Source organism: Cuculus canorus, chromosome 15, assembly GCF_017976375.1.
Source record: "Cuculus canorus isolate bCucCan1 chromosome 15, bCucCan1.pri, whole genome shotgun sequence".
NCBI classification, from domain to species: Eukaryota; Metazoa; Chordata; class Aves; order Cuculiformes; family Cuculidae; genus Cuculus; species Cuculus canorus.
In genome coordinates, this window is record NC_071415.1 from 6,022,381 (window position 1) to 6,047,338 (window position 24,958).

General features: G+C 44.2%; 1 protein-coding gene across 6 annotated transcripts in view; it reads right to left on the reverse strand.

Moving 5' to 3' along the window:
- Window positions 1-2: 2 nt before the first annotated feature.
- Window positions 3-24,958, reverse strand: part of CARHSP1 (calcium regulated heat stable protein 1) — a 36,346-nt gene continuing 11,390 nt past the window's right edge. For 5 of the 6 annotated variants that reach the window (XM_054080422.1, XM_054080425.1, XM_054080419.1 and 2 more), the window contains exons 2-4: window positions 18,489-18,681; window positions 15,521-15,643; window positions 3-2,905 (exon numbers count right to left, since the gene is read on the reverse strand). In XM_054080422.1, the coding sequence (XP_053936397.1) occupies window positions 2,743-2,905; window positions 15,521-15,643; window positions 18,489-18,661 (459 nt within the window). In that variant the 5' untranslated portion in view covers window positions 18,662-18,681 and the 3' untranslated portion in view covers window positions 3-2,742. Of the gene's footprint in view, window positions 2,906-15,520; window positions 15,644-18,488; window positions 18,682-18,778; window positions 18,813-24,958 lie in introns of those variants that run through there. The other variant, XM_054080420.1, reaches the window with a different exon arrangement.

Consider the following 24,958-nt stretch of genomic DNA (forward strand, 5'->3'; position numbering starts at 1 on the left):
GGGAAGGTGAAACTGAGCCAGACAGCTCTGACCTCACACGTGTTCCATTGCATGGTCTGAAGGAGCATCAAGTCTGCTGTGCTGGGAAGGCTGGACCGACTGGTGCTGCAGTCGGCTCCTCGGTACAGGACAGTTCATGGCACCTACACTGTTTGCAGACACTTCTTAAATCTCAAAATAAGTGTCAAAATTAACTAAAATAACTCAATCATAGTAGTAAATGTATTTGTCACCAATTGTATTTCTGATTTTCCTGATAAGACATTAAAGGTAGATGAGATTTTAGCACTAAGAAAAATCACCTCAACTATATATGTCTGAAAATTCAAGTTAAAGCATGACGATCAGTGTAACTTGATGTTTACTTATCTCATCTGACATTAGGAATCTCATGTATGTACAGTTTAATTTAGTAAAGGAGAATCAAACCTCATTTTATCATGAAAAATTACTATTTCAATTTGCCCTTTTGGCAAATAAAATAGGTAAAGCAGACCTGTTGTATGCTGCCTGCCTGTACATGGAAATGATTGACTTGAATCCACCTACTTCAAAGTTTATGTGATTCTTACAGAGTAAAAAATGGAAGAATTTTGTAGAGTTTTTTGTATCTCTGTGTAGAACCCAAAAGTGCTTACAAAAAGCGAGGGGGAGCTGTGATGCCCTCATGCATCAGAACTATCTCACCTTCCAACACCTTTCTCGTGCTTGCTTCAATAGGGTAGTTCAGCCCCAGTCATTTTAATGGGAGCAGGCTTTGGACCAGAACCGCTGGTGGCGCAGGACGGCTCCTTAAAGACGGACGGGTTTCGATAGCTGCTGCCTTGTGTGGGCACAGGGATGTATATGGTTACTGGGGGGTTGTTTCCTGTATTTACAGAAAGTTAACTGTGCAAAACATCCTGTATTGGACCAAACCCAGACCTGGTTTCAGGCTCAAATACCATCTGTGTACATACCTGTGTATTGTGTGTATCTTCAAAGCTCGGCAGTCAGTCGTGCACGGCCACTGCCAATAGCTGAGGCTCATCTTCCACTGCTCATCTCAACAGGTGAGACAGAAACACTTCTGTCTCTGAGGGGAGGGAAAATGCTAATCGTCTTCAACCCCAACCAGGCAGAGAGCAGACTGAAGACATGTTAAAGCATGACAATGGTCATGTTTATTGGAAAGGAAGTGGCACGTGATGTGCCAAGAAGCCGGACAGTGTTAAATCCACCACTACTAAGTCTTACGGTTAATTAAAACTCAAACCAATCCCCAAAGTCCCGCTAGAGGCTGGTTGTTACCTTATGTGACTGTCATGGAGGGACAGCTGAGGTACAAGAAGCCATCCCAGCAATTACTGACCTCCACAGATCTGCGCTTTCCCCAGGTCAGACCTCGGCAGAGATGGTCCCCTGTGGAAGAGTCTTGGGACATTTCCTGACAGCCGGTGCTCATTGTTGGAACTGCAATAGGCAACCGAAGTTACACCGTTCCACACACTGACAGAAAAGTTATCATGCCTTCTTTTTTATTTTTATTTGCAAAGTCAATAAAAATCCACTGTTCAGAACATAATAAAGACAAACGCTTCATTTGAAAAAAGGATGCAGAAGGCAAATAGGAACAGAACTTACATAGTTGCACCACAACTACATGAAGTCTTGCAGGCAGAGAAGAGTCAGGGCAAGGGTGACCTTATCACATCCTACCAAGCAAGTTTTCCAGGGAAACAGCTGCAGAATTGGACAGCTGAGCCTACTAAGTAATTCACATGGTATTTTATACACAGCTGAATGGTGCACAGCTCGCTTTTCAGAGTAGTTACTCTGGCTGCCCAGTGCCCTGGCAGTCACCTATATGCAATAAGGCGGACATCTTCAGCTTTGTCTAAATGCACACACGGTCAGAGGCTACAAAGTATCCAGGACCCTACAGCTTTCTACCCCTTTCCTTGAGGCAATTTTAAAGAAATTTGGGGTTGTTTTAGTTGTTTGTTTTGTTTTGTTTTTAATACTGGCCTATAACTTCCGTTGCTAATCGACCATCAAGGCATCAAAGTAAATTCACAAACAATCCAGGCTTTAAAACCACAATACCCCACGCGTGTGCAGACATGCTGTTTGCAAACAGGGCACCCAAAGGGCGCCGAGCCCTGGCCATTGGAGCATAACCACCAGATGGAGATTTTCCACCCCACGGCAGCTGCTCCGTTTGTGAACTTCCTTCCATGAGGAAAACAAACTGCAGCAATGAACACCTCTCCCTCTCTTTCAAGGCAGAGCACTCATGCCATTACTGGCAGTAGGTATACACCAAACCTTATGGAAGGGCAGCTCATGGGAACACAGGGCTCGTGCGCCTCCGAGCTGTGCCTGTGCTACGGCTGTCTGCACTAGACGAGCTCTCCTCAAACCTCTCCCCCTCTACCCTGCCCGTTTACTGGAATCAGTTCACAAGATAAATGTAAAACCAAGTCTTCCCCCCCTCCACCAAGCACACAAACTAGCTGTCTTTAAGATATATTTGTAGTAAACACATTACAATAGCTTTTGTTTCATTAGGATCTGAATTGCCTTTCCTCCCCATCCCCTCGGGGGCCAGCTGTAAAAATGGTAATTTTGGCCTACTTCTGCTTTATTGATATGTAGTATTTCCTCCTGCACAATACGTAGAATATTCTTAGGACAGGTCCCCCGCAGGCAGTTGTTGAGCAGTGACCATGCAGGCAGCAGCCGCGCTCCCACCGAGGCGCCTCAGGAGCTGATGACGTGCCCCGACCAGGTCTCATGCTTGGTTCCAGGAGCCAGATGAGTGATCACCACCTCCACCGCCTGGAGCTTCTCGTTCTTCGGAGGGATGGTGCACATCTTGTAGGTGACCTCGTCGCCCGCCACAGGAACATACTCGCCTTCGATACTGTGAAGGGGAAGCGTTGGTTAACCATTAATGACATTAACACTCTGATTCTTTTGCAGCTCATCGAAATTTGTATCATAATGATTCTATTCGGTGCTCAGGATACTTCAGGTTTTTTCACAGAGCCCATCCTCCACCAAACCTTGAGGCTGATTTTGGTTGTCTTGCAGCAAAAAAACTACGAAAACACTATAACCACCACTCTAAATATCACAACAAACAAACAAAAACAAGCATAGAAACTCCACACTCTAATATGCCTTAAAAAATAGCCAGCCAGGCATGGCCTTGAACAACATTGCTATGAACCATGCGCCCACCTCCTGCTCGCTGACAGCACTAGAGGGCAGAGCTGACGCTGCCTGGCACTTTCTGTTAGGGGCTTCAGTGTTTTACACTTAAAAAGCTGATTTTTTATCCTCCTCTCACACTTCTGAAGTTCATCCCCCTTCACTTTTTTCTTTTTTAAAAGAAGGACTGCACCACATCAGTCACTGATTTTACCTATAGGTTATGCCACCATAACATAGTTTGTCTGAGGTATGAAAGAAAATAGAACCCAAGGAAGACAGAGTGTGGAATACTCCAAAATTACTTGCTGTGAAAAAACACAGAGTTCTGTGACCCTGACGTTACACCACAGAAATTCTCCTCCAGCATCCAGCAGAAGACTTCCAAAAGCCGCTCACTCCTACCAGCACGGTGATGTGGGATGCAGGAGGATGCACCATGCGTTTGTTACTGCACGTGAGTCCTTACCCGGAAATGGTGGGAAATGGCAAAATTGCTGTCACCTTCTGTCCAGAGCTACGTACTGATGGAACAGAGAACTGCAAAGGGTAACAGCCTTCCTCGCTCCTGTCGCTGCATTCAACATGAGAGCTTTTGAATAAAAACCCCAACACGTGCCAATGAAGACAGGCAGAGATGCCTTTCACCCTGCACTGCCATAACTCTCTGACAATTCAAAGGATGCAACTTCACCTTTCTTTAACTATAAGTACATGAGCCTATGGTCAGCTTCCATTTCTCTGACAACCAAGGCTGTAGATTTCTTGTTGTTTGAGGGTTTTTTCTGTGTTTCTCAGCAGCATTTGTATAAACACCTGTGAGTTTGTTATGTGCCTTCACTGAGAGCACACTGGGTGCATACTCACACCATCCAGGAATTTTACCTCAGAAACGCTTCTGTTCTTGCAGGCGCCTAAGATTTTAGCTGTGTCCTTTGTATCCACTCTCATCTTGTGACCCATTATTGTTACAGCTTTTCTTTTGCAGGAAAGCCTAGCAGGACTGATAGGAGGTGAATATACTGTCACTAATTGCCAGTTGTAACTTCAGATTTTGCCTCTTTCCCAGTCCGGCAAAACTGTTTCAGCTTAATACCCTGCACTGCCTCTCCCTCACCTTTCCCCTTGAAGAGCTGCCTCAACTTCTGCTCCCCTCGGACTTGAGCACCACAACTGCTGCTCGGGGCGCTGGTGCCTCGGGCTGTGGCTGAGCAGAAGCAGCCTGTGCTCAGGGATGAGACAGGGTGAGCAGGCAAGTACAAGGGAAGCTACAACTGACCCGTGAACTTCTGCCATGGGAAATTTGGAGGAAAAGTCATTGTTTGCTCATTGTATCAATATGATCTTGAAAATGCTCCTTTATCTAAATATGCATCTAAAACCTGCTATGAGGAGTTAAAGGCATTCCCAGGCCTGTGGATTGAAAGTCTGAAGGATATGTGTTTATCTCCCTGGGCCTAAACCCCTACAGCAGAGCTACCCATGGCTGCGGGAATCAGATCCAAGAAGGCATGCCCTAGCCTGATCTCCTCTGAGCAGCACCTGGGGAAAAGATACTAAACTGAAGGTAGAAAAAATATTTACAGAAAAGTCAAGATAGAGCCTCCTTCATCAGAGCTGACAGCTCTTTCCTCCCCGTGCAGGCTGATCCAACTGACCTGTATTTACTTCCAAAGACTCCAGGCCAACCCGCCAGCCCAGCCCCATGGCCCCCTAGACAGACAGCGTTCAAGCTCCCACACACCCACACCCGCCGTGGCTGTCTGCTTCAGTTACACTCCATCTCCCCCACTTCTAACAGGTTTCGGATATCTTCAGGCATAAAGGGGTTGCCCACCCAATGCTTACTGTCCTTTTCAGAGCAGAGATTATTTTACCTTTTTGACAGCCAAAGGAATTTGACACCAAATTCTCTGCAGCTTACCCTGACTTTGAAACAGAGGATGAGAAGATGCTACTTGTACTGTCTCAGAGCCAGACAAATGGATAGAGACACAGGAGAGGGTCAAACTTTAAGTGAAAATAGGAATGCCGTGTAAAAAAATGACATCATCTTTCTCACTCGGATCTCCTGAATTGCCAAAAAAATCGTTGCTATCGAGTTAAAACCACATTGCCATGAGCAGTAACTCACAACCCAACCCATGCGGAATGCCAGTCCCACCCAAGCAAGGTAGCATCTTTCAGTGGAAGGCAATACAGCACAGACATTTTGTCTGTACAGAGGAACACAAGACTAGCAAGACAGTGAGCAGGCACATTTATCAGCTCAGATGTGATGAACGTAGACAATATGAGCCGAAGCGGAAAGTCTACACTGACCTAAGTACAGCTGAGCCACTGGAACAAATCATAATGAAACATGTTTCTTCATGTGGCCTCGAGCACTGGGACCAGCTGCAGACAGTGTTTCAGGAAGCAGAAGCAGAGCAGTTACGTGGGGCTGAAACTAAAGCAGCAGCTCCTCTTAAGACTACAGCCATCCACAACCCCACGTATCGCCTTTAATTCCTGCACAGAGGATGAACACACAAAGCGAGCAGTGCTCGCAGCCACCACTTGGCAGGCATCAAACGAAACGGATGCCCTGCCCAGGAAGGGATCTCATGTTCGGCCAAAAAGTTTTTTTAGTGAACAGGAACCTTACATGTTCTTTAAAAGCTCCTGTAAAACAGGATGAGACACAATTAGCAAAAAGAAAAAACCCAAACCACATTTGAAATCTGCAAAAGGTATCAGCAGTTATGGTTAATGTAAAAGGGAAGTGGATTCACACTGTCTCCTGTAGCACCAAAGACATGACAATACAGAAAGGAAGGGTTTTAAGCTCCTGAACAGGAGAAATAAAGTAGGTATCACTTGAATATTCAAATTCAAATGAGGAAGAACTACAGCTCAAGTGCTAAAAAGATGGGTGTTCTGTTGGGGCAAATTGGATTTAAAATTGAAATATGAATATATACCAAAATGGGTATATATTCACCTGCAAAATTCACCTGCAGAAAGGACTGCAGGTGAACTGGCAACCAAAGCAGTCCTGTTTTTCCAAGGAATTAAGAACAGTGAAATGCCTAACCTATGACAGGCTGCATTAAGGGAGAGGAGAAGCAAAGGAACTAGCCCAGAGTGAAGGACAAACTCTCAGCTATCACCGAGAGCCACTGCATCCCTCAGCGCTCGTTAGATGACTGACTGAGGTACTGTCTACAGCCCCTGGTCTGCACAGGGAAAACACAAAGCAAAAGATTTGCTGACTCAAATTTCTTACACTTGAATCATCATGAGGTTAATTACTCCTATTGCTTCTACTAAACAGACTGCGTTAGCCCCCAAATCTGCACAGCCCAAACCATTCCCCAGACAGGTACACTTCTCAACACTGGAAAGCACTTCCTACAGGACAGAGTACTACACCGACAGCATCAGATCCTCTCTTCGTTTCTTTCCTTATCCAAACTGACAACTACAAGAGACTTAGGCTTGTGATAAAACTTTCTACCATCCCCACATGCCTTCTCCTCGTCCCCTAGGTTGTTTTCTCTTTCCTTGCTTGTTGAGGTGACCTTACCTCATAGAATCATAGAATCAGCAGGTTGGAAAAGACCTCTTGGATCATCCAGTCCAACGATTCCTGTCTGCCACTAAACCATGTCTCTAAGCACCTCGTCTACCCGTCTTTTAATTCCCTCCAGGGAGGGTGACTCAACCACCTCACCAAGACCAGGCCTGTCCTTTGCACAGCTGTGTAAAAAGGTTACAGCCACATAAACAACTCAAATATCATTTTCTACTTTTGGCCTTCTAAACCTTTCTTCCAATATTAGATCCAATAGATCCAATATTCCTTTTTTTTTCCTGCAGCTCTCTGGCTACCAGTCATTGTTGTTGGCTACTGAATATGAGATTATTAACTCATTGTCCCCAGTGCATGAAAAGAGAGGGGACAAAGGTCTTGGTTTGCAGCCTGAGTAAACCCATTTGTGAACAGTGTTACCACCACAGCGTTTGCCCACCAAATGCTGTTTCTGGGATAGATGCAGACTTACTCCAGCATTGTTACCACTACGTGATGCTTAGAAGCAGGAACAAACAACATCCAAATTGTGCCGTACTTCTGCTGGTGTCAAGAAAGAACAATATAATGGCACTTGAAAGGTGATGAGACGGTATGGGCACTGGAGGCAGAGCCCTTCACAAAGCTGCAGGAAGATACTCCATCAGGAAATAACTGCCTTAAGCACTGGGATGGAAATGAACTGGAAAAGATCAGAGAAAGCAAACAGAGATCTCGGAATAGATCCAGCCTGCAACAGTCAGTCTTATACACAAAATAAGTTACCCGAATAATGGCACAGGAAGTTAAATGTGGACTTTTCTGATGTTATACATTGATTAAATACTTCTAGATCTGTATTTTTCACTTTTACCTTAACTATATATTAAATGTTAGTCTATAGGAAGGTGAAGATTTTCATGGCTACCAAAGAGATCGGTACGTAAGTTCTGTTCAGAATAATGGATCTCTGTGTACCCGGGAACTTTAAAACACTTCAACAAATTCAGCTAAAAATAGGAAACGCTTTCCTGATAGTGTCAGAGTGAGACACAGTAAAATGAGTTTTAGATTATCCAGTAACTCCCATCTCCCAGCTCAGCGCCAGTCTGATACAGCAGAGCAGTTTATCCTGCACTATTTTTAGGGAACTGGGAGGTTATAAGGAAATAACCTAAATAAGGAATGTTCTAGTTCTTCTTTCTCACAGCTGCTATTCATATTCCAGGGCTCTAGTTAAACCTCTTGGGACAAAGACTGAGTCACATGGCAACACTTCTGAACAAGAGTTTTCAGTGAGTTTAGAGCCTTGCTGGTCAACCAGCCTGCCATGGATCACACCACGTAGCTGTTTTCCATGGATCTATGGGCTATATTATCTTGTAGGCTTCTTAAAGCTCATTGAACACCTCAACACACCTACCAGGAAACATGTCTTTTTGTTAAACAGTGGGACACGACAAGGTAATGAACAATTAAGAGTCACTAATCCTGAATGCCCTCCCGTGCAGTCCCAGGGTAAGCTGAGAGCCCCAGCATTCATCAGCAAAGCCAGCGATAACCATATCAAGTCAGGCAGGCAAAGCAGAAGCAGGGCTGTCTCTCACCCACCAGTCACACTCGTAACTGGGACAGACAAGTGTAAAAGAGGACCAAACAGCAAAGAACTCTGAGCAATTAAAATCCAAGGTCTCTGTCATGGGATTGCCTCGGTCTTTGTGCCATTGCAGAGACCTTCCCAGGAACTGCTTTGTCTAGGACAGAAGCTGCATGCCCCTCCCGGTACAGCGGGTGTATCACCCTCTTGCTCAGTTCTCTACTGAGACCTCTAGTCATGCTTTTTGGATCCACGTTCAGAGACAGTTATGGCTCCGTACCTAACTTTCAGGAGCTTGTTCAACACCAGGCAGCGTGCTATGCACCGTGAGGAAGAAACTGGTGATCACAAGAGGCAGAGTTTTCCAAGGAAACCTGTGTGGACTTAGTCAGAGGTACAGAAGATGCCTATTCCTGCAAGCATCCAACTTGGATCCTGTCACAATAATACCCATTGTTTGCATCTCCAAGGCAAAGCCCAGAGCAGTTTTGTTCTGTGCTCACTAACTCCAAAGAACTTCCACCCTCAGGTGGCCACAGTCACCTTCAATGTCTGGTTTGCAGGTAGAGCATAAGTCTTGGCTTTGACCTATTACAGTTCATATAATTTAGGTGGAGATTCTGGGAAGATATTGCTACAACCACAGCAAGCTGGCTGTCCTGCACGAACCAGTGCAACGTGAGTTTTTTGAGCTGACTGGGAGGGATGTGTGTAACCCTCAGGAAAAGGCTATCCATGTTTTATTTTTTTCCAAATCCCTCTCAAGTAAGATATGGTATTCTGCTGCCTCTCTTCCCCTCTGATAACGTACTTATTTCAGACACTTAACAGATGCAGCAAGGCACCGGAAAGAAAGCGCATCAGGAAGGAAGCGTGCAGCACAAAGCAGGCAGGTCCTCAAACGCTTTAAATATTTTGGAGGAAATCAGCAGGCTCAGATTTCGCTTCCCAGCAGCCCCCAAGAAGTCAGTTGCAGCTAGCAGAAACTGTTTTGCTGCTAATTCACATAAAAGGTAGAGAGGCTGGAAAGGTTCATACTCTCAGCTCAGATTCAGCTCTCCATTTGTTTATAATTATGAGTTCATTTCCAACTCATATTGTAACCGGAGAAGAGCATCACAGAAGAGCCAGAAGAAGAGATATGGCATTAATGCATTGCACTTAAGCATGGTGATCTGGCAGAAAATCAGAGGAAAGAAAGAAGCATGAAAAGATGATCTCTCCAAGGTTACGCAAAGCTCAAAGCTAGCTCCTCACTGCAGCACAACAGTGCCAGAGACGCAGCCGAGTTGCTGCCTGAAGGAAGCTGTGGCTTATGGTACATCTCCAGCACTGTCGGAAACTGAGCTGAACAGCAGAATGAGACCATATCCCCACCTGGGAGCCCACTGAGAGCTCACTGCTGTTCTGTTCATCGCTCCTGAGCTACAGGCACTGCAGGCATAATCTCCTGAGATCACAACACAATGCATAAGCAAAGCAAAGCAAACTCAGGATCTCTCCAGGGACCCAAGGGTGCTGTGTGTCAGTGCCCCAGGGGAAGCACTGCATCAATTCTCCAAAGCCATTGTTAAGCATGGGGTCAAGAATCCAGCCTGAAGGACAGCCCGGAGGCCTCTCTGCAATGCAGCATTTTCCTCTTCAGAGCCAAGTACTACCAACTGCAGAAAACCCACAAGCACTGAACAAGTGTTTTCTGTTCCATTAAATCAGCTGCCTTTACAAAATAAAATCTTTTTAAAAAGATGACTGTGGTCATTCATTCATCACTGCCCTCTGCTGAACCACCTCCTTGCCTTGCCCTTGCAGGTACCCAGGCTTCTCGCCAAATCCCCATCAAATACAAAAGCCCAGAGGGTACATAAATATAAAAATAAATAAAAGCAGAAGAGTGTGTTTCTTACACAGTCCTCTAAAGCACATCATTTGATCTGCTACCACAGGCACCCACACCCCACTGCCCCCATCCCCCTTGGTCCATGTGGATTCCATGTGGAAGGCAAGCTGATAGGAACTTGTCTGTACAGCAGCCATCCCCAGCACAAGGGGGGCAAATCCCAACAGCCACCATCTGCTCGCCAGAAACATGCCTTGACTATAGGAAGACTGGCAAGAGAGTAAAACTGAAGTCACCAGAGCCATTTCAACTTCAGTAACAACCAAGCCAAGCTTGTATTTGTGAGAGCTGACTTACTCCTGCTACGAAACAGCAGCAGAAAAGGTGAGGTATCGAGAAGGATACAGTTCTCAGCACTGATGCTACACCATCCCCATCTATTTGGTGATGGTGGATCATGATAGAGGCCAGTGGAAGTGAAAGCATTAACAGTACACGTCACTATTAAAAATGTAATTAAGGGCTTTTGAAAAAAAAAAAAAAAAATCACTCCAGGCAAATGGATTTGCCTTTGCTTTCTGCTTTCCAGAGACATTATTTGGAATTACCTTCTCACCAACTTCTCCATCCCCGTGCTTGTCAGCAAGGGTTTTACAGTCACTGCTAGCAAGAACATCTTGTTTCTGTTCTGGAGAAGGGTGAAGCATCAAACTGAAAGAAAACAAAACCTCACCGCACACAACAAGCCATAACGTTTTTCTAGTATGAAGTGTTTCCAATAAACACAAGGAAGCAGGACTCACTGGGTATGCAATGCAGAAAGCAGCGGTGAGCCTGTGGCAGGCAAGAACAGCCACTCAGGTCGGCGTGTGTGAGCGGGCTCTAATCTGTCCATCCCAAGTGTTGATGGTGTTGCAGCTGAGGTACAGGGTTTCAGTCACAGATGCCTTCCCTGCAGACGGACCCAAGCAGATGCCACAAGCACTGCCATGGAAGCTGCTACTACCTGCAGTGACTGTCACCAGAGCTGCCACCACGCTGCTACCTGCCGCAAGAGGACAGCTCAAAAGGAGACGCCACCACCTACCAGTGCCAGCATCACCAGAGAACTCCAGCCGCCCTGGTTAAACATATGGCTTTGTACATTTATACCTCATCGGTTAAAAAGGAGAACCGGCTCCACACAAGTGGTGTCAAAACTCAAACCAAATCTTCTCTGCAGTCTTCAGAGCTACTTGTTAAAACAGACAAAGCCACAGAGACAAAAAAACTGATTTCAAATCTGCATTTCGAACTGTCTATCTACCCACACCTGACAAGTAATGCAGCTTTGCTCCAAGTTCCACTCACAGAACATGTCCACGTTCACCTTACATTCTTGCAGATACTGAAATTGAAAATTTTGCAGATGCCAAATGAAGAAACTTTTGAATGCCACATATATTTGACATATTTATACTCACATATGGAAACGGAAGCACCATGCTAAGTGTTATTATCTTACAAAAATAAATGGAAAGTTACAAGAAACAGACATCTCACTTTACAGAAGACATTTTCATTGAACCATAACCTTAGAGCTCCCCAAAGATTAGGGGAGAAAAAAACTTAATACCTCAAATTAAATTTTTATGTTTAAAATCATTTATCTGCAAGATAGGCAGCTGGTCCCAATGTGCAAAACCTTCACTAATCATCACAGCTTTGTGATGAACACAGAGGAACAGTCTATCTTGCTGATTCCAAACTGGCGTACCATTTTATCCACATTCCTGAAATCCTAGCTTTCAGGAAGAACTGATCCAGGAGAAACAATCCTCTTTCATTTCACAAATAGATGCCTATACCACACTGAGACAGCGAAGAGATTGGTGTCTCTCTTACTTTCAGGTTTAACTGAGTAAAATAGGTAGAAAAGAACTGTATGATCAACATAAGCAGTATCTCAAAATTCACACTACACAAACCAGGGTCATTGGAGTCCCCTGAGCCACAGTGATGGTTACAGAATGCTGCTGCAATAAGCAATTCCCGTTAATAAAGAGCAATGTCTCTAATTCACTGTGAAATAAACTGAAATGAAAGGCATTATTAATTCGTCTTTCCAGTGCTGCCTTGCATCAGAATTAAGGCAGTGATACCATCACCCTCTAGCACTAAAAGCTGTTTCCAACAATTCAAATAACCTCAGAGTAATTAAAGAACGCAGTGTGCTGAAACCTTCAGTACTTCAATAATAGCACTTTTTACTAACAGATTGAGGCAGAAACATTAGCTATTTTTGAATTTAAGTTCCGAGACAGTACCTACACAAGAAACATTTTAAACAGCAGCGCAGTCCTAGTTCAATAGAAAAAAAAAAAAATCATGTTGGCTTCAGAGAAGCAGAATTGAGCCTAGAGAAAAAATGTATAAAGCACATCCTTCAGTCACAAAAAAATCATATGAACTAACCTTGTTAAATCTGTTTCTGAAAGAGCAAGGAGAACAGTCTTTGAGCACATAAATGACAGGCTTAAAGAGGAAAGGCATCATTTACCTACTGTAGACATGGAAGGAGGAGTGAAGGTCCATATTGAAAGCAAGGGAAATGTCAGTTAAGTATAAGAAACAATTAAGAGCCAGTCCTGTTAATTACAGGAAGAGAGAGCCCAGGGAGGCAACGAATCCCCAGCACTTGAATTGCTAAGAGTGCACAGGGTAAAGTATCTGCCAGAAAGGCACAGGCGCCTTCCACCAGAGGATGGGGTGGAAGAGGTCCCCTCCAATCTTCTCACCTACAGTAAACTTAAGAGATGTGCCACACAGGAGAAAGACTGCAGCGTGCTGCAGATGGCATACAGAGACAGTGCCCCATCCGCATGAGTACTACATTCAAATGAAGGTAACTAAAAATGAAGAGAAGCAGCTTGGTCAGGCAGGCAGGGCACTCAGTTGTACCTGAAGGTTGTACCTGTGCCTGTCAGAAGCATAAACCTCTGTTCAAGCAGCAGCAGGAGGGGTAGAGCAAGCAGAGAACTTGACACACGGCAGCAAAATAAACATGCTGAAGATACATCGAGAAGTGTAGTGGCCCATGAACTTCTACAACCTTGGTGACTTGTTCAATAGGAATTTTTTAGGATAAAATGAGTGGGTAGAAGAAAGGAGAGGGTGGCCCATCACAGTCAGGGCACAATTACTCAAGTATAGCTTACTGACGGCCCACAGCCAAAGCACATGGGATGGTGCCCCAACTAGAACAGCTCATGAGAGGAGCCTCCTGCAAGCAGGGACCTCTTGCACAGACCATCAAAATCACAGCAGGCAAAAAATTGCTTTTCATAATGTCATAAAGGATTTCAGTAGAGGAGACATACGGGAGTATTAAGTAATCAAACACAAAAACATCACTGGACATTAAGAATTATAGCAGATCGGAGGAGGGTTGAGAGTAGGAGCAGTTAGTGGACCCAGAGTCAAATACCAGGATTTGGGCCCACAGAGAAAGATGCGTTGGGCTACAGGATAGGATTTGGGGAACATTCAAAAGATTAGGTCACATTTTGTATAGACAAACAAGGGCAGTCCCAATCAAAAAGGTATCTTTAGGGTTCTAAAGGGGTTAATTTCACAAAACTGAAGAAAATTTTACCAAACTAATTGGAAGAAAAAATGCAGAAGAAAAAAAACAAGACTGAAAATAGACAGTTCTTTTAAAAGAATTCATTAGGAGGCTGAGAATTCACATTTCTGTGAGAGGGCTGTTTTAACTAAACCCTTGCTGATCAGTAACTGTAGAGGTCAGACTAGACGTTAACAGGGAAAATTTTTAAATTGTAATATAAGAAATGTTATTTTTAACTTATTCAGGAAATAAGAAGAAATGGCTCATTTATATGAAGCAAAAGAAAAAGAACATATTAAATAACATTTCCTTGGGTTGAATTCAGACCACTCAGCCCATTTGCACCCATGAGTCCTGAAAAGCTTTGGCATGCTACATCCATCATGCAGTAACATTTCAGAAAACTGGAAGAAGGCCAGTGTGCTCCTTCTCCCAGGGCGCGTGCTACGCACACAAGCAGGAAAGATAGCTGGGGCAATATGAATAACTTTGGTAAGGCTTTTGTTGACTTATCACTGGTTAACCAGCCCAAACAACAAATAAGGATTATACAGCTTCAAGACTGTAAATAATAGGTAGATTAAAAACTGTTGACAAATGTAAAATAAGTTATTGGAGAATAAACATTGAGTAATTTTAATACATGCCCTCAGAGACCCGTTCCGGCCTCCACGCTGGTCAACATCTCAATCCAGAAATGAACACAAAATTGTCTACTAAACCTTGCAGCTTAGCCAGGCAATAACAAACAAAGTGCAGTCACAGAGTGTGATCTGGATCCCTCGGCAGGCAGGGCCTGTTCAAATACGATGTGCTGCAGTGCAACCGAATATGAAGCCATATATCTAGGAACAAGGAATGAAAACACCGCTGTCGGGGATGCCAGACTGTCCAGGACTGCACCAAACTCTGACAGTGCAAAGGATGCAAGGGTCAGAGCAGATAAGCAACTCAGCAAAAGACCAGGGATGAGAGGGCTAATGCGATTACAGGGTATACAGGAAGAAACAGAGCACGAGTCTGGAGGAGATTTTTATCTCTATACTGAAGTATGTGTACAATACATTGTTTAACATTTCTATTTCAGTTCTATAGCACATTTAGGAAAGAGACTGGAAAGACTATTGTAGGCTGGAGAAAAAACTTTCAGTAAGGGACTTGAAAAGCTTAATCTGTTTAGTTTATCAAAAGGTAGATTCAGAGGTGATGGCTCTCAGCATGCTCAAGCAAAAAAGTAGAGGTACTAAAGAACCCTTTAAGACAGAAAGCTTCAGCCATAAACTGCTTGAAACTGTAGCTAGGTAAATTTAAGGAAGTAATAAAGTATGACTTTTCTTAACAGTAGAGGTAATTAACCTTTAGTTTAACAATGGTACACGCAGTGCAAAGTCAAAGTAGTGAATTTTCAGTGTTATAAGTCTTTAAATCAAAACTGGATACTGCATAGATGATCTGCTTCAAGTAAATGCAAGTTTCTGAGTCTGGGTGAAATTGTGAAGCTTACTCTAAAAGATTTGGCAGGATCATCTTCTGTTTTTTAACTCGGCAGATTTATAGTAATGCAGGAAAGGAACAGCATAATCTATTGCTGTCAGTAACATTTGCATAACTCCTCTCTGCTGAGGTAAGGGTGACAGATTAAAAACCATTCTTGTCTCTGAAATGTCAAAAGCATTCAGTAACTAAGACAAACCCAAGCTCCAGCCTTCCTCAGCCACCCAGGCAACTTACTCAGAGATGTGTACGAAGATGTCGGGCCCTCCATCTGCAGGGGTAATGAAGCCATGGCCTTTGGAGCGACAGAAGCATTTACAGACACCTTTGTAGATGGGACTCTCTGATGCTCTCACAGTTCTGCAAAAGGAAGCACAAAAAGAGTTCATTGCTGAGCACGGATGTGAGCTTCCAGCCCTGTCAGCCAGAGCACACTAAGCAAACAGTCCAAATACTCACTCCCAACGAGTATAATCCTCTGTAGCAACTGCTTAACAATTAGTTTCATACTCTGTACATGTTCCACATGTAACCTTTTTTAAGGGAGATAAAGACGATGATGATGTTTGCTAGCATTATAATCCATCAGTTGCCATCTTGAATCCATCTGCTCCAACTTCAAGCATCTTACAGTTTTCGTGAGTTTGGGAATACCAACGTGCACCCAGTTGTTGTTTGCACTTTCACAAATTTAACAGGAAATGTGTGCATGTAGCATCGAGAGAATGCAGTGCATGAAGGCACGTACAAATGTGCACACATGTACGTATACACACATGCACACGCCTTCTGCATGCACGTCTATCATTACCCTGCCAGACTAGCATCCAGTAAAGCCAATATTTTGCCTCCAAATGACTCTAGCAGGCTACAGAGCCTAACTGGAATGCATAACACCAAGGGTCAGGACTGATCTCCTCCACTGTTACGCAACCTGTATACGACAGATTTGAAGACAATCCTCGAGGATGACTTGCTGCTATCAAGAAAAACAACTCGCATGAACTATGACCCATCGTGAAAACTAACTGATTAAATCCTTTGCCCCATCAGATAAGCTGAATTGAGTCTCCAGGAATCCAGACTCACTTAAATACTGGTTAAGACATCTTGCAGGTTTTACACAGAAGAGTCACTAGCTAGGACCTTCTCATGCCAGACCATCCAGTAGGTTATTTCCATGTTAGGACAGGATTTTGGTGCAATTCTTCAAATTCAGTAAGTGATTTTGTGGCCATTTAGTTGCATGCATCATGGCAATTTTGACATTCCTTTCCCAAATGTTTAAACTTTACTAAAGTCTAAATAAAATCATTAAAAAACGTGGTAACAGCTCTGCTCGTTAAGTCAAAGTAACACTAAAGAAATACAGTTGAAAGTGTTAAACAAAGGAACCTCCATTAAATCACTTCATATCCAGCTCTATAAAGCTGTCGACACACCTGACCCCACAAGTGCTTGTTCCACAGAAAAGCACTCACTGCCCTAAATAAGCCATTGAAGTTCAACCGCATCTTTCAAGGAGATAAAGCACATGGAGGATAAGGCTCCACACTTGCAATGAACCAAAATTAAATAGTCCCACTGAATAATAAGCCACTGCCTGTCACATCCATCTTTTCCATACAACTGTGGGGCCAGAGCTCACCCGGAGCTCCTCTTGTTTAAAGAGAACACTAAAATTTAGAGCTATTTTGATTTCCAGGGCAAACAAATATAGCAAGATTCCTACATTAACCAATAATTAAAGAACTGTGGAAGCCAAATAATAAATTCTTTAGTTTTGTAGGAACCAGGCCAGGATTAACAGCTGAGAAGATTTACAAAGAGTTCATTATTAACACAGCACTGACGCAAGCTACCTTGGTATAGCTTTTGAAGGGCAATCCCAATTATCAAGTCAATTATATTCCTTTTAGCAATCTACTTTCATTACAAAGTTTAGGACATTTGAAGGCTTTTGGTACTGACAACATACTTTTTTTCCTTCTGCTGCTACTGTTCTTTTTTGCCTCATTTTGAATACAGAAGTAGTAATACAAAGCATCATTGACATTGATGCTATTTAAATCTGCATGGATAACTCTTTAAGAAAAGAGCTTTTTGCAACAGGCAAAAAGGCAAAAGCACGCCAACTGGATGAAGCAGCACAAAACAGGCTGGCTGCAGGTTTGAGATCTTACTTTCACAGTGTTTCACTTGGCACTGCCAGACCTCCTTCACACTGAAGTAACTGCAATACCGTGGCAGAAGTGCAACGGATTGACGACAACTTCACTTTATACCCTCAGACCCTGACTCAAAAGCCCCTGAGAAGAACAAAGAAGCCCATGCTGCTTTCTGCAGGTCAGCACCTCACTAGCAGGCTCATCACAGCCACTGGGAATTTTTTGCAAAGCCACACCTTGCAACACCATCCTCTGCTCCTAAAGTGTGGAGGAGTCCCCTTTGGGTGGGGGTCTGCCAGGAGCTTGCAAAGCACCACGGGGCCACAGGAAAGCTCAGGGAAAGCCAGCTTTGCTATAGCATCACTAGTGTAAATAACAATAAACAGTAACAAATCTCATCTCCTTTTAAAGAAAACCTCATACAATCTTAAGAGAATCAAAGACAGCAGGGTTCACACCTTGAAAACCAATATATTCTTTTACAGGTCTCCCTCAGCAGTCTTAATATGGAGATATCAAAGCTGAATAGGAAAAGTGACAGGGTCAAGGACCACCCCTAAAATGTAACCTGGCTGACAGCAGCACAGGTGTCAGGAGCAAAACAACTAAAATGGACAGTGAGGTCTGGTCCAATGCTTCAGGGCAACGAAAAGAGAGGTCGTGCCAAAGGAGAAGGTGGAGCTGATGTAGAAATGCCAACAGGAACTGCTCCCAAGCGCCACAACCCAGTGTCTGAAGTAGAACAAAGCTTCAGATAAGTATTTTCCCCTCCCTGTAAAACTCTGGTATTGAAGAGTGGAAAAGATTTTGAACATCCTTTAAGCAAACAAAGCATGGAAAAACTACAGGCAATTTGGACTAAAAGTCTACTGGCATCAGAAGTTTTTGGAGAAGAGATAACATTTAAATACTAAAGCACCCTCCAGTTACAATTCTGCCTCACCCCCCAATTCCCTTCACCTTGGCAGGGGATGATCATCCTGCCCAAAGGCAATCATGTGGTTGTGTCTATGAAATGAAGGTTTCTCTGTACTCACGCTGAAAACGTCCTGGTCCGTCGGGTGGGCAGCGGACTGGGGATGAGGTACCCTCTCATGGGTGACGGGGAGCGATCTCTTGCCCTGCGGTTTTCAGGCAGATGGAGAGAACTGGGGGAGGGTGGAGAGGTGGGGGACTGCTGCGAGGCGGATGAAGTGGGCTCAGAAGACATCCCTAATGTCTGAGAAAAACCTAGAGAGAGGAAGAGATCTGACTTAGCTCAAAAATTGGGAACGGTCATAAAAGCCACAAATTCTTCAGCTGACAATTTTGCAAGAATATGACTCACTTCCTGCAGACGTACACATGGACACAATTGCACCAAAAACTCCTGCTCTGTCAGTGATTTCAATTTTCTAAAGTTTATTTACTTTTAAATTGCACAGCTTTTGTAAGCTGTATGAGGACTCTCCAGCGAATTTCTTCACTGTGCAGTCACTGATGTTAACTTCATCGCTGCTGCTCAGCTATTATCACAGCTCTATAACACCTTCAGCTCGACTGCAAGAAAGAAATAATATGCACGCTCCTTAAAATTTACTTCAGTGTCAGGTAGCTAGTTTACTCTGCCAAGGACAGGAACAGGGACAAAGCCAGGAGGCAGAGGATGACCATGAGGAGGTGACTCCTCCAGCACGCAGAGATCTGGCAGGCCCAGAGGTCCCCTTCAGTAGTTCCGAGTCTGCTACAACTTCCACCAACCAGGAAGTCAACAATCCACATTTGCATTCAGACCCCCAGCAGCCGAAGTCAGATTTGCTCTTATTCACATCCTACAGCAGAGGAGGAAGAAAGTCCCTTTCTCAGAACACCAACAGCAATACATATCTCAACACACAAGGAGAACTCGCGGAGTCCATGGAAAGAGAAAGACTGGGAAGAAACAGCAGCAATTCTATACACATGAATGCATGGCTTACAGGTGCAGCAGTGACAGAAAGAAAACAAATCCATCTGCACTACTCTGGTGTTTCTGTGCAAGTCCCCACCCACACTGGAAGGGGAATAAGCTGTAGGAAAATAACCAATAATTTGCTACACTCTTACTTAAGAAAATCTTAAAATATCTAAATATCTGGGTGAGTTTCTGGAATGTGTGGTGATCTGGGTCAAGAAAATATCACCAAGGCAAGAAAAGCTGCCTTTAAGACTAATAGTTTCATTGAACTGAAATCACTCATATACATTATGCACCCTCCTTTTGACACCCACACTCCATAGCCCATGAATTATGGAGTGGATCCTTCACGTGACATTTGAGAGACGCAGTCTTCTTGTCAGTGACAAATACCCATTATTTCTTCCCAAAACTAAGGACTAAAATTAAAAAGGTCTCTTAAGAATGAAGTCACCAGGGAACAAAAGCTTTGTGTTTAATTGCTCAGAGTGCTGAGAAGGTAGATGTGGATAGTCATGTTCCCTCTTCTGCCAGCTTGATCTTTCCACAGTTTTCTCAAGAGTAACAATCTAGCTGAAAACAAAACCACAGATTATGGATGGTGTTTCAAATAGGGATGGTGTTTGCCACCCATGAGATAATGCCTTGCCCAGTGTCAGGGCACAGTGTTCGGCTGAGACCAAAATGGTAACAACAAACTTCCTCATCCTCCGAAGAGACGTGCTGTGCTGGCTGGTACTGAAGAAGTCTCCTCATATTTTGAAAGGTCTCAGCTTTAGGTGCCTTGCTTTCAAGGAATGCACGTTTGACATGGCAAGACTGTAACTCTAATTAAAGTCATCAGAAAAATAAGAACAAACAATAAAAACCTCATTTTGATAACTCAGCACATACAGTCAGGCCTTTGCACAGGTGAAAACACAGCTTTCAGAACCACATGCTTTATCTCTTAATCTAAATATAGCCCAGCTGGTCAGGTGACAAACAAAATGCAGAGCTATTCATTCATCCACACCAATACAGCAGAGCCAACTACAAAGTACTGCCCGTCCCCTTCCTCAAACAGGGGTAGAGAGGCAGGAGAAGTTTCTCTCCTTCCTTTAAAACACAGATGAACCACAAAAACATTTACAAACAACAAAGGCTAAATAGAGTTAGAAGTGTGCTAACATATGTTATTGTTCCCATTTATGTTACTTCTGTGCCCTCTGCTCTGTAAAACATAAAATAGTGTTGTAGAACATTCAGTGCCATTTCACTCTACAAATACCCTTTTTGTTCTTTGCCCGTGGCCAAAGTAGACGAATGGTCTCAAACCTCATAATTTCTTCTACACAGGTCCTAAATCGTCATCTGAGCTTGGTGTGAGCTGATACACAAAACCACACCACTGGAGAATGCCAGGTGCAGCTACGCTCAACTTCTCACCTGCTGCTGCGAGCGGGTACAGCTCAGAAGAGGATGGGAAGCAAACAAGCAGCAATAGAAAGCCAGTGGCTATGCTGCAGCTCAGCAACAGTCTATATTGGCGTGTAGGTTACGTAACTGCATGTGCAGGGGCACTGGCACATCCGCTCACCTCTTGGGCTTCTACAACAGTAAAAATTGGACACAACAAAAAGGATCAGATGCTGAATTACCAAGTTTTACCATGTGTACTGCATACAGTGGGATGACAGCAGCTCCTGCCTCCTATAAACTCTGCTCAGCTTGCTCAGCGCAGATAACTTCATCTGAACCTTTCTGAAGACAAAAGGTGGAGCTCAGCTATTTCACTTTGTTCTGGTGTGGCCACTGTCTTGACGCTATTCATACAGGGATTAACTAATTTCCATTTGCAGCACCATGAAGCAGCAGGAACACTCCCTACTTGTACGCAGAGCTGGAGACACTCCAGGGCTGGGCAGTATTTATGCAGGAAGCTGACAGCAAACAGTCAAACCGAAACCCCATGCCCAGCCCTCCCCACCCTTCTTCGCACAAGTTTTGCCTGCAAGTGTAGATACTGGCAGCCTTCAAAAATGCTTTTTAGATGTTATCCTGGATGCTGAACTGACCCTCTGCAAACCAAGAGCCACTCCTGGGACGCAGACAGCTGCCTACCAGCCCATCCTCAGCAATCTCAAAAACTTTCCTCTCTCTGTGAGCAAACCTACTTGCTTACATCTCTCACCAACCCACCACCTCCCACCCTGTTTCCACTAGCTTTCCCTCCATCCCAGCCACCGTACTCCATGCTCCCGTGGCAAGCAGGCCATCCCAGGAATCCCAGACAGGGCTAAGGGAGCACCTTGCCCCAGCTCCCCATCAGCATCCTGCTTGCTGTGCCTTCTAAAGGCAGCCTTAATTCAGAGCAGCAAATCATCGCTACAAAGAGCTCAGCAGCATGAGGTTCCAGCTACAACAGAGATGAGGGACAATACAGACAGCACGTTTTGCTTCAGCCAGCAAAATATGTGCCTTTGGGTATTTACAGAATGAATGTAACATGACACAAGGTGGTGATATTTTCAGGGTCTTTAGGAAACTCCATCCATGTGCCATCTTACCCTTAAATCTGCCCATATTTCAACAAGCATCATTTATCTTTCACCAGCGTAATTATTTTTTTCTTTTTTAGAATGGAGGTATGCACTACGCTAAATTATAAATAAATCACAGAAACATCATGGAAACTATAGACTAATTTAACATTTCAAAGTGAAAAAAAAAATATTTTTTTACCATACTTTTTTCAGCACAGCTGGCCAATGTGTCCACAAAGAGGCCCCAAAATGTCATCTCTAACAGGTGACACAGAAAGCACACAGTGCAATATGTGCAGGCGAAATTTCTGAAATACCCCATAAAACGCCACCCCAAAAAATCTATTGAAGTAATTAAGGTTGGGAGCATGTAAGTGCCACCATCATTTCTCTACATATCTACACGTTCTTTATGTATTGATCATTAAGTCTACCCCATACCTCTTAAAAATTATCCATTCTGACCAGCACAACACTACCATGGAGATCTAGTATCACTTTTAAAGGAAGTGCCTGGGAAAAAGTCAAAGCAGACAGGTCAAGGTGGCAAACTCCAGGAAATTTCCCATTCTATGCACGTTTCTTTTTCACACAGCAGACGTTTCAAAAGCTCCAGCAGGCAGAGCTCATCCCCAGGAAGCATTGCCCAGTGTGCTTCTGTGCTCCAGTGCAGAGAAAAAGCTCTTTCTAACATCCTTAGCCCGGACACGGCACTGTCTGGAGGTGCTGCTGTCAGATGGTACCACGATGGTCTATGAACAGGACAGCACTGGCCATGCACGCCTGGAACACCAGGGCTCCTCTCAAAGAGACAGGGAGCTTTCTGTACCCTGAGAGGAGCTGCTTTCAGATGGGTTTTGCTGGAAGGTAGCTCTTTCATTTCAGCCTCTAAGAATTCCATGTGGACATCCGAAAATGTGTTTGTTTTTCGGGTGTTCCTTGGATTTAGAAATAATTTCAAGAACTCTTCAGGTGCCTCACTTTTGAACATCCTAGTTTCCAAATGTATGCTACACAGCTGCATTTCTTCCCTTCTCTAAGTAAGCCTTGCAGATCGGCCCCTGAGCGTTGCCTGCTCCTCTGCTGACAGCTACAAGCTCTTCTCAGCAAGAGAAAAACATGGGTCAGAGGCACACGATGAGCACTACAGAGACTGATTCTGCTCCAGAGCACCTTTTCCCAACCGCATGTCTTGCGAAAGAGCAAAGGCAACACGACCCTCTGCTCCTGCCATCACCTTGCCTGGATGGAGAGGAACTGGGGGTGCTTGGCTCCTTAGTTCTTCTAAAGCAGCTCCCAGCTCCCTGACACCTCTCCAAGGCACCTGAGCACCTTCTCACTCTGAGCACCAAGCCACAGTACTGCTCCCACCCATAGCTTTCTTTCCAAAGCGCTGCCTGGCACTTGGACTTCAGCGCGTGCAGGATGCCAGCGCCTCAGAGCATCACAGCACTCCTCCTGCACCACAGAGTTAAGCACGTACAAAACACACAAAATTACAAAACAGCTGGTTTAAAAAGCTTCCTCCTCCAGCTTGCTTTGCATGTCAAACTTTCTGCAATTAATACTGGTATTTCAATTAATACTGAAACTCAGAGGAGTTGCAACATACAAGTGACGTGTTAACACAAAGGATTACAGTATAAACATTACACTCAGTGACTGCAGAGGAATGCCCACGTACTGCAGTGATTTGGCAGTTAGTGGAGACCAGGACATTGCCCAACTGTCCCCATGTCCAATAAAAACCTAATTATAAGGTAAACAAACTACAACAAGGAAAATCCCTATTGCTTGTCTATGCATACCAATTAATTTGGATTCAAACAGGGCTGAGTTTAAGCAGCAACAACTATTGTCAAACAGTCTCAGCAGTGAATACCTTTTCCCCAGACACTGTGCCTGACCTGCTCCTCTAGCAAGCAGTTTGCTGTGTCTGAAAGTAATGCTGCCTGGGCAGCAGAAACCAGCCTCGCACAGTGGAGACCATAGAAAGGGCTGGGAGGGGATCTAACTCATCAGCAGCCTATGAAGTATATTGATAAAGATCAGGACTTCTCACAGTCCAGTATTTTCCACTGTTCATGTAAGCTGCCAGAAGCATTTTAAACAATAAATTTAGGTTAAGGAACAGAGTGGATAGTAAGATGAGGTACATATTTCAACTGGTTTATTGTTATACTGAATATACACGGTGATACCCTGCAGCTCATTCCATCAGAAACACAGAGGAACCAAGACCCTCTCTTGTTGAAAAATCAATGGTCAGCCTGGACAAGCAAGGACAGGTCTCAGGCATGCATCATTCCCTGGGGGCTCCTCCTAAGCAAAACCAAAGATGATGGCTGAAGATGATGGTGATAATTAGTGCAGGCTAATCAAGTGCAAGTGTTGCCCTGTGACTTAAATTCTAGTGCATATATATATATATATATATATATATATTATTAGCTAAAGTCATCAAGTATTTAAATGACCGTCACCTGCAATGCTGTTCACTTTGCTCTAGTTACCTCTCCTACAAACCAATAAGTCCACAACAAGGCAGAAACAGCAGGAAGAGTTGGGATTCATTAGCACCCCCCCATGCCCATGCTACCACGGCTGCAGTCACACGGTCATGAGAACAGTACGAAAAGGACATGGAAATAGCAAGGGGAAAGTGCTGTTACAGGAGTTCTGGGAAACTCTGCCTTATCAGTGGGGAGAAAAGTCCGCGGTGCTGTGAAGAGTGAGTCCACGGCATCACCAAAGCTAAAGCTGGAACAGATCAAGCACCAGAGCTGCTGTTTGCACAGCGTTAGCCTGTCCGGTGCACTGAAACCCGCTTCCACGGAGTGAGCGCGGGCATCTCCAGCACCGAGCCACATCAGACATTGTGGACTTATTGGTTTGTAGGAGAGGTAACTAGAGCAAAGTGAACAGCACTGCAGGTGACGGTCATTTAAATACTTGATGACTTTACATCTCACCTGAAATGTAACCCCATGGAAGGTCTAAAGATCGTGCGTAGAGCTTCATTTCCTTGCTCATGCAAATAAACAGG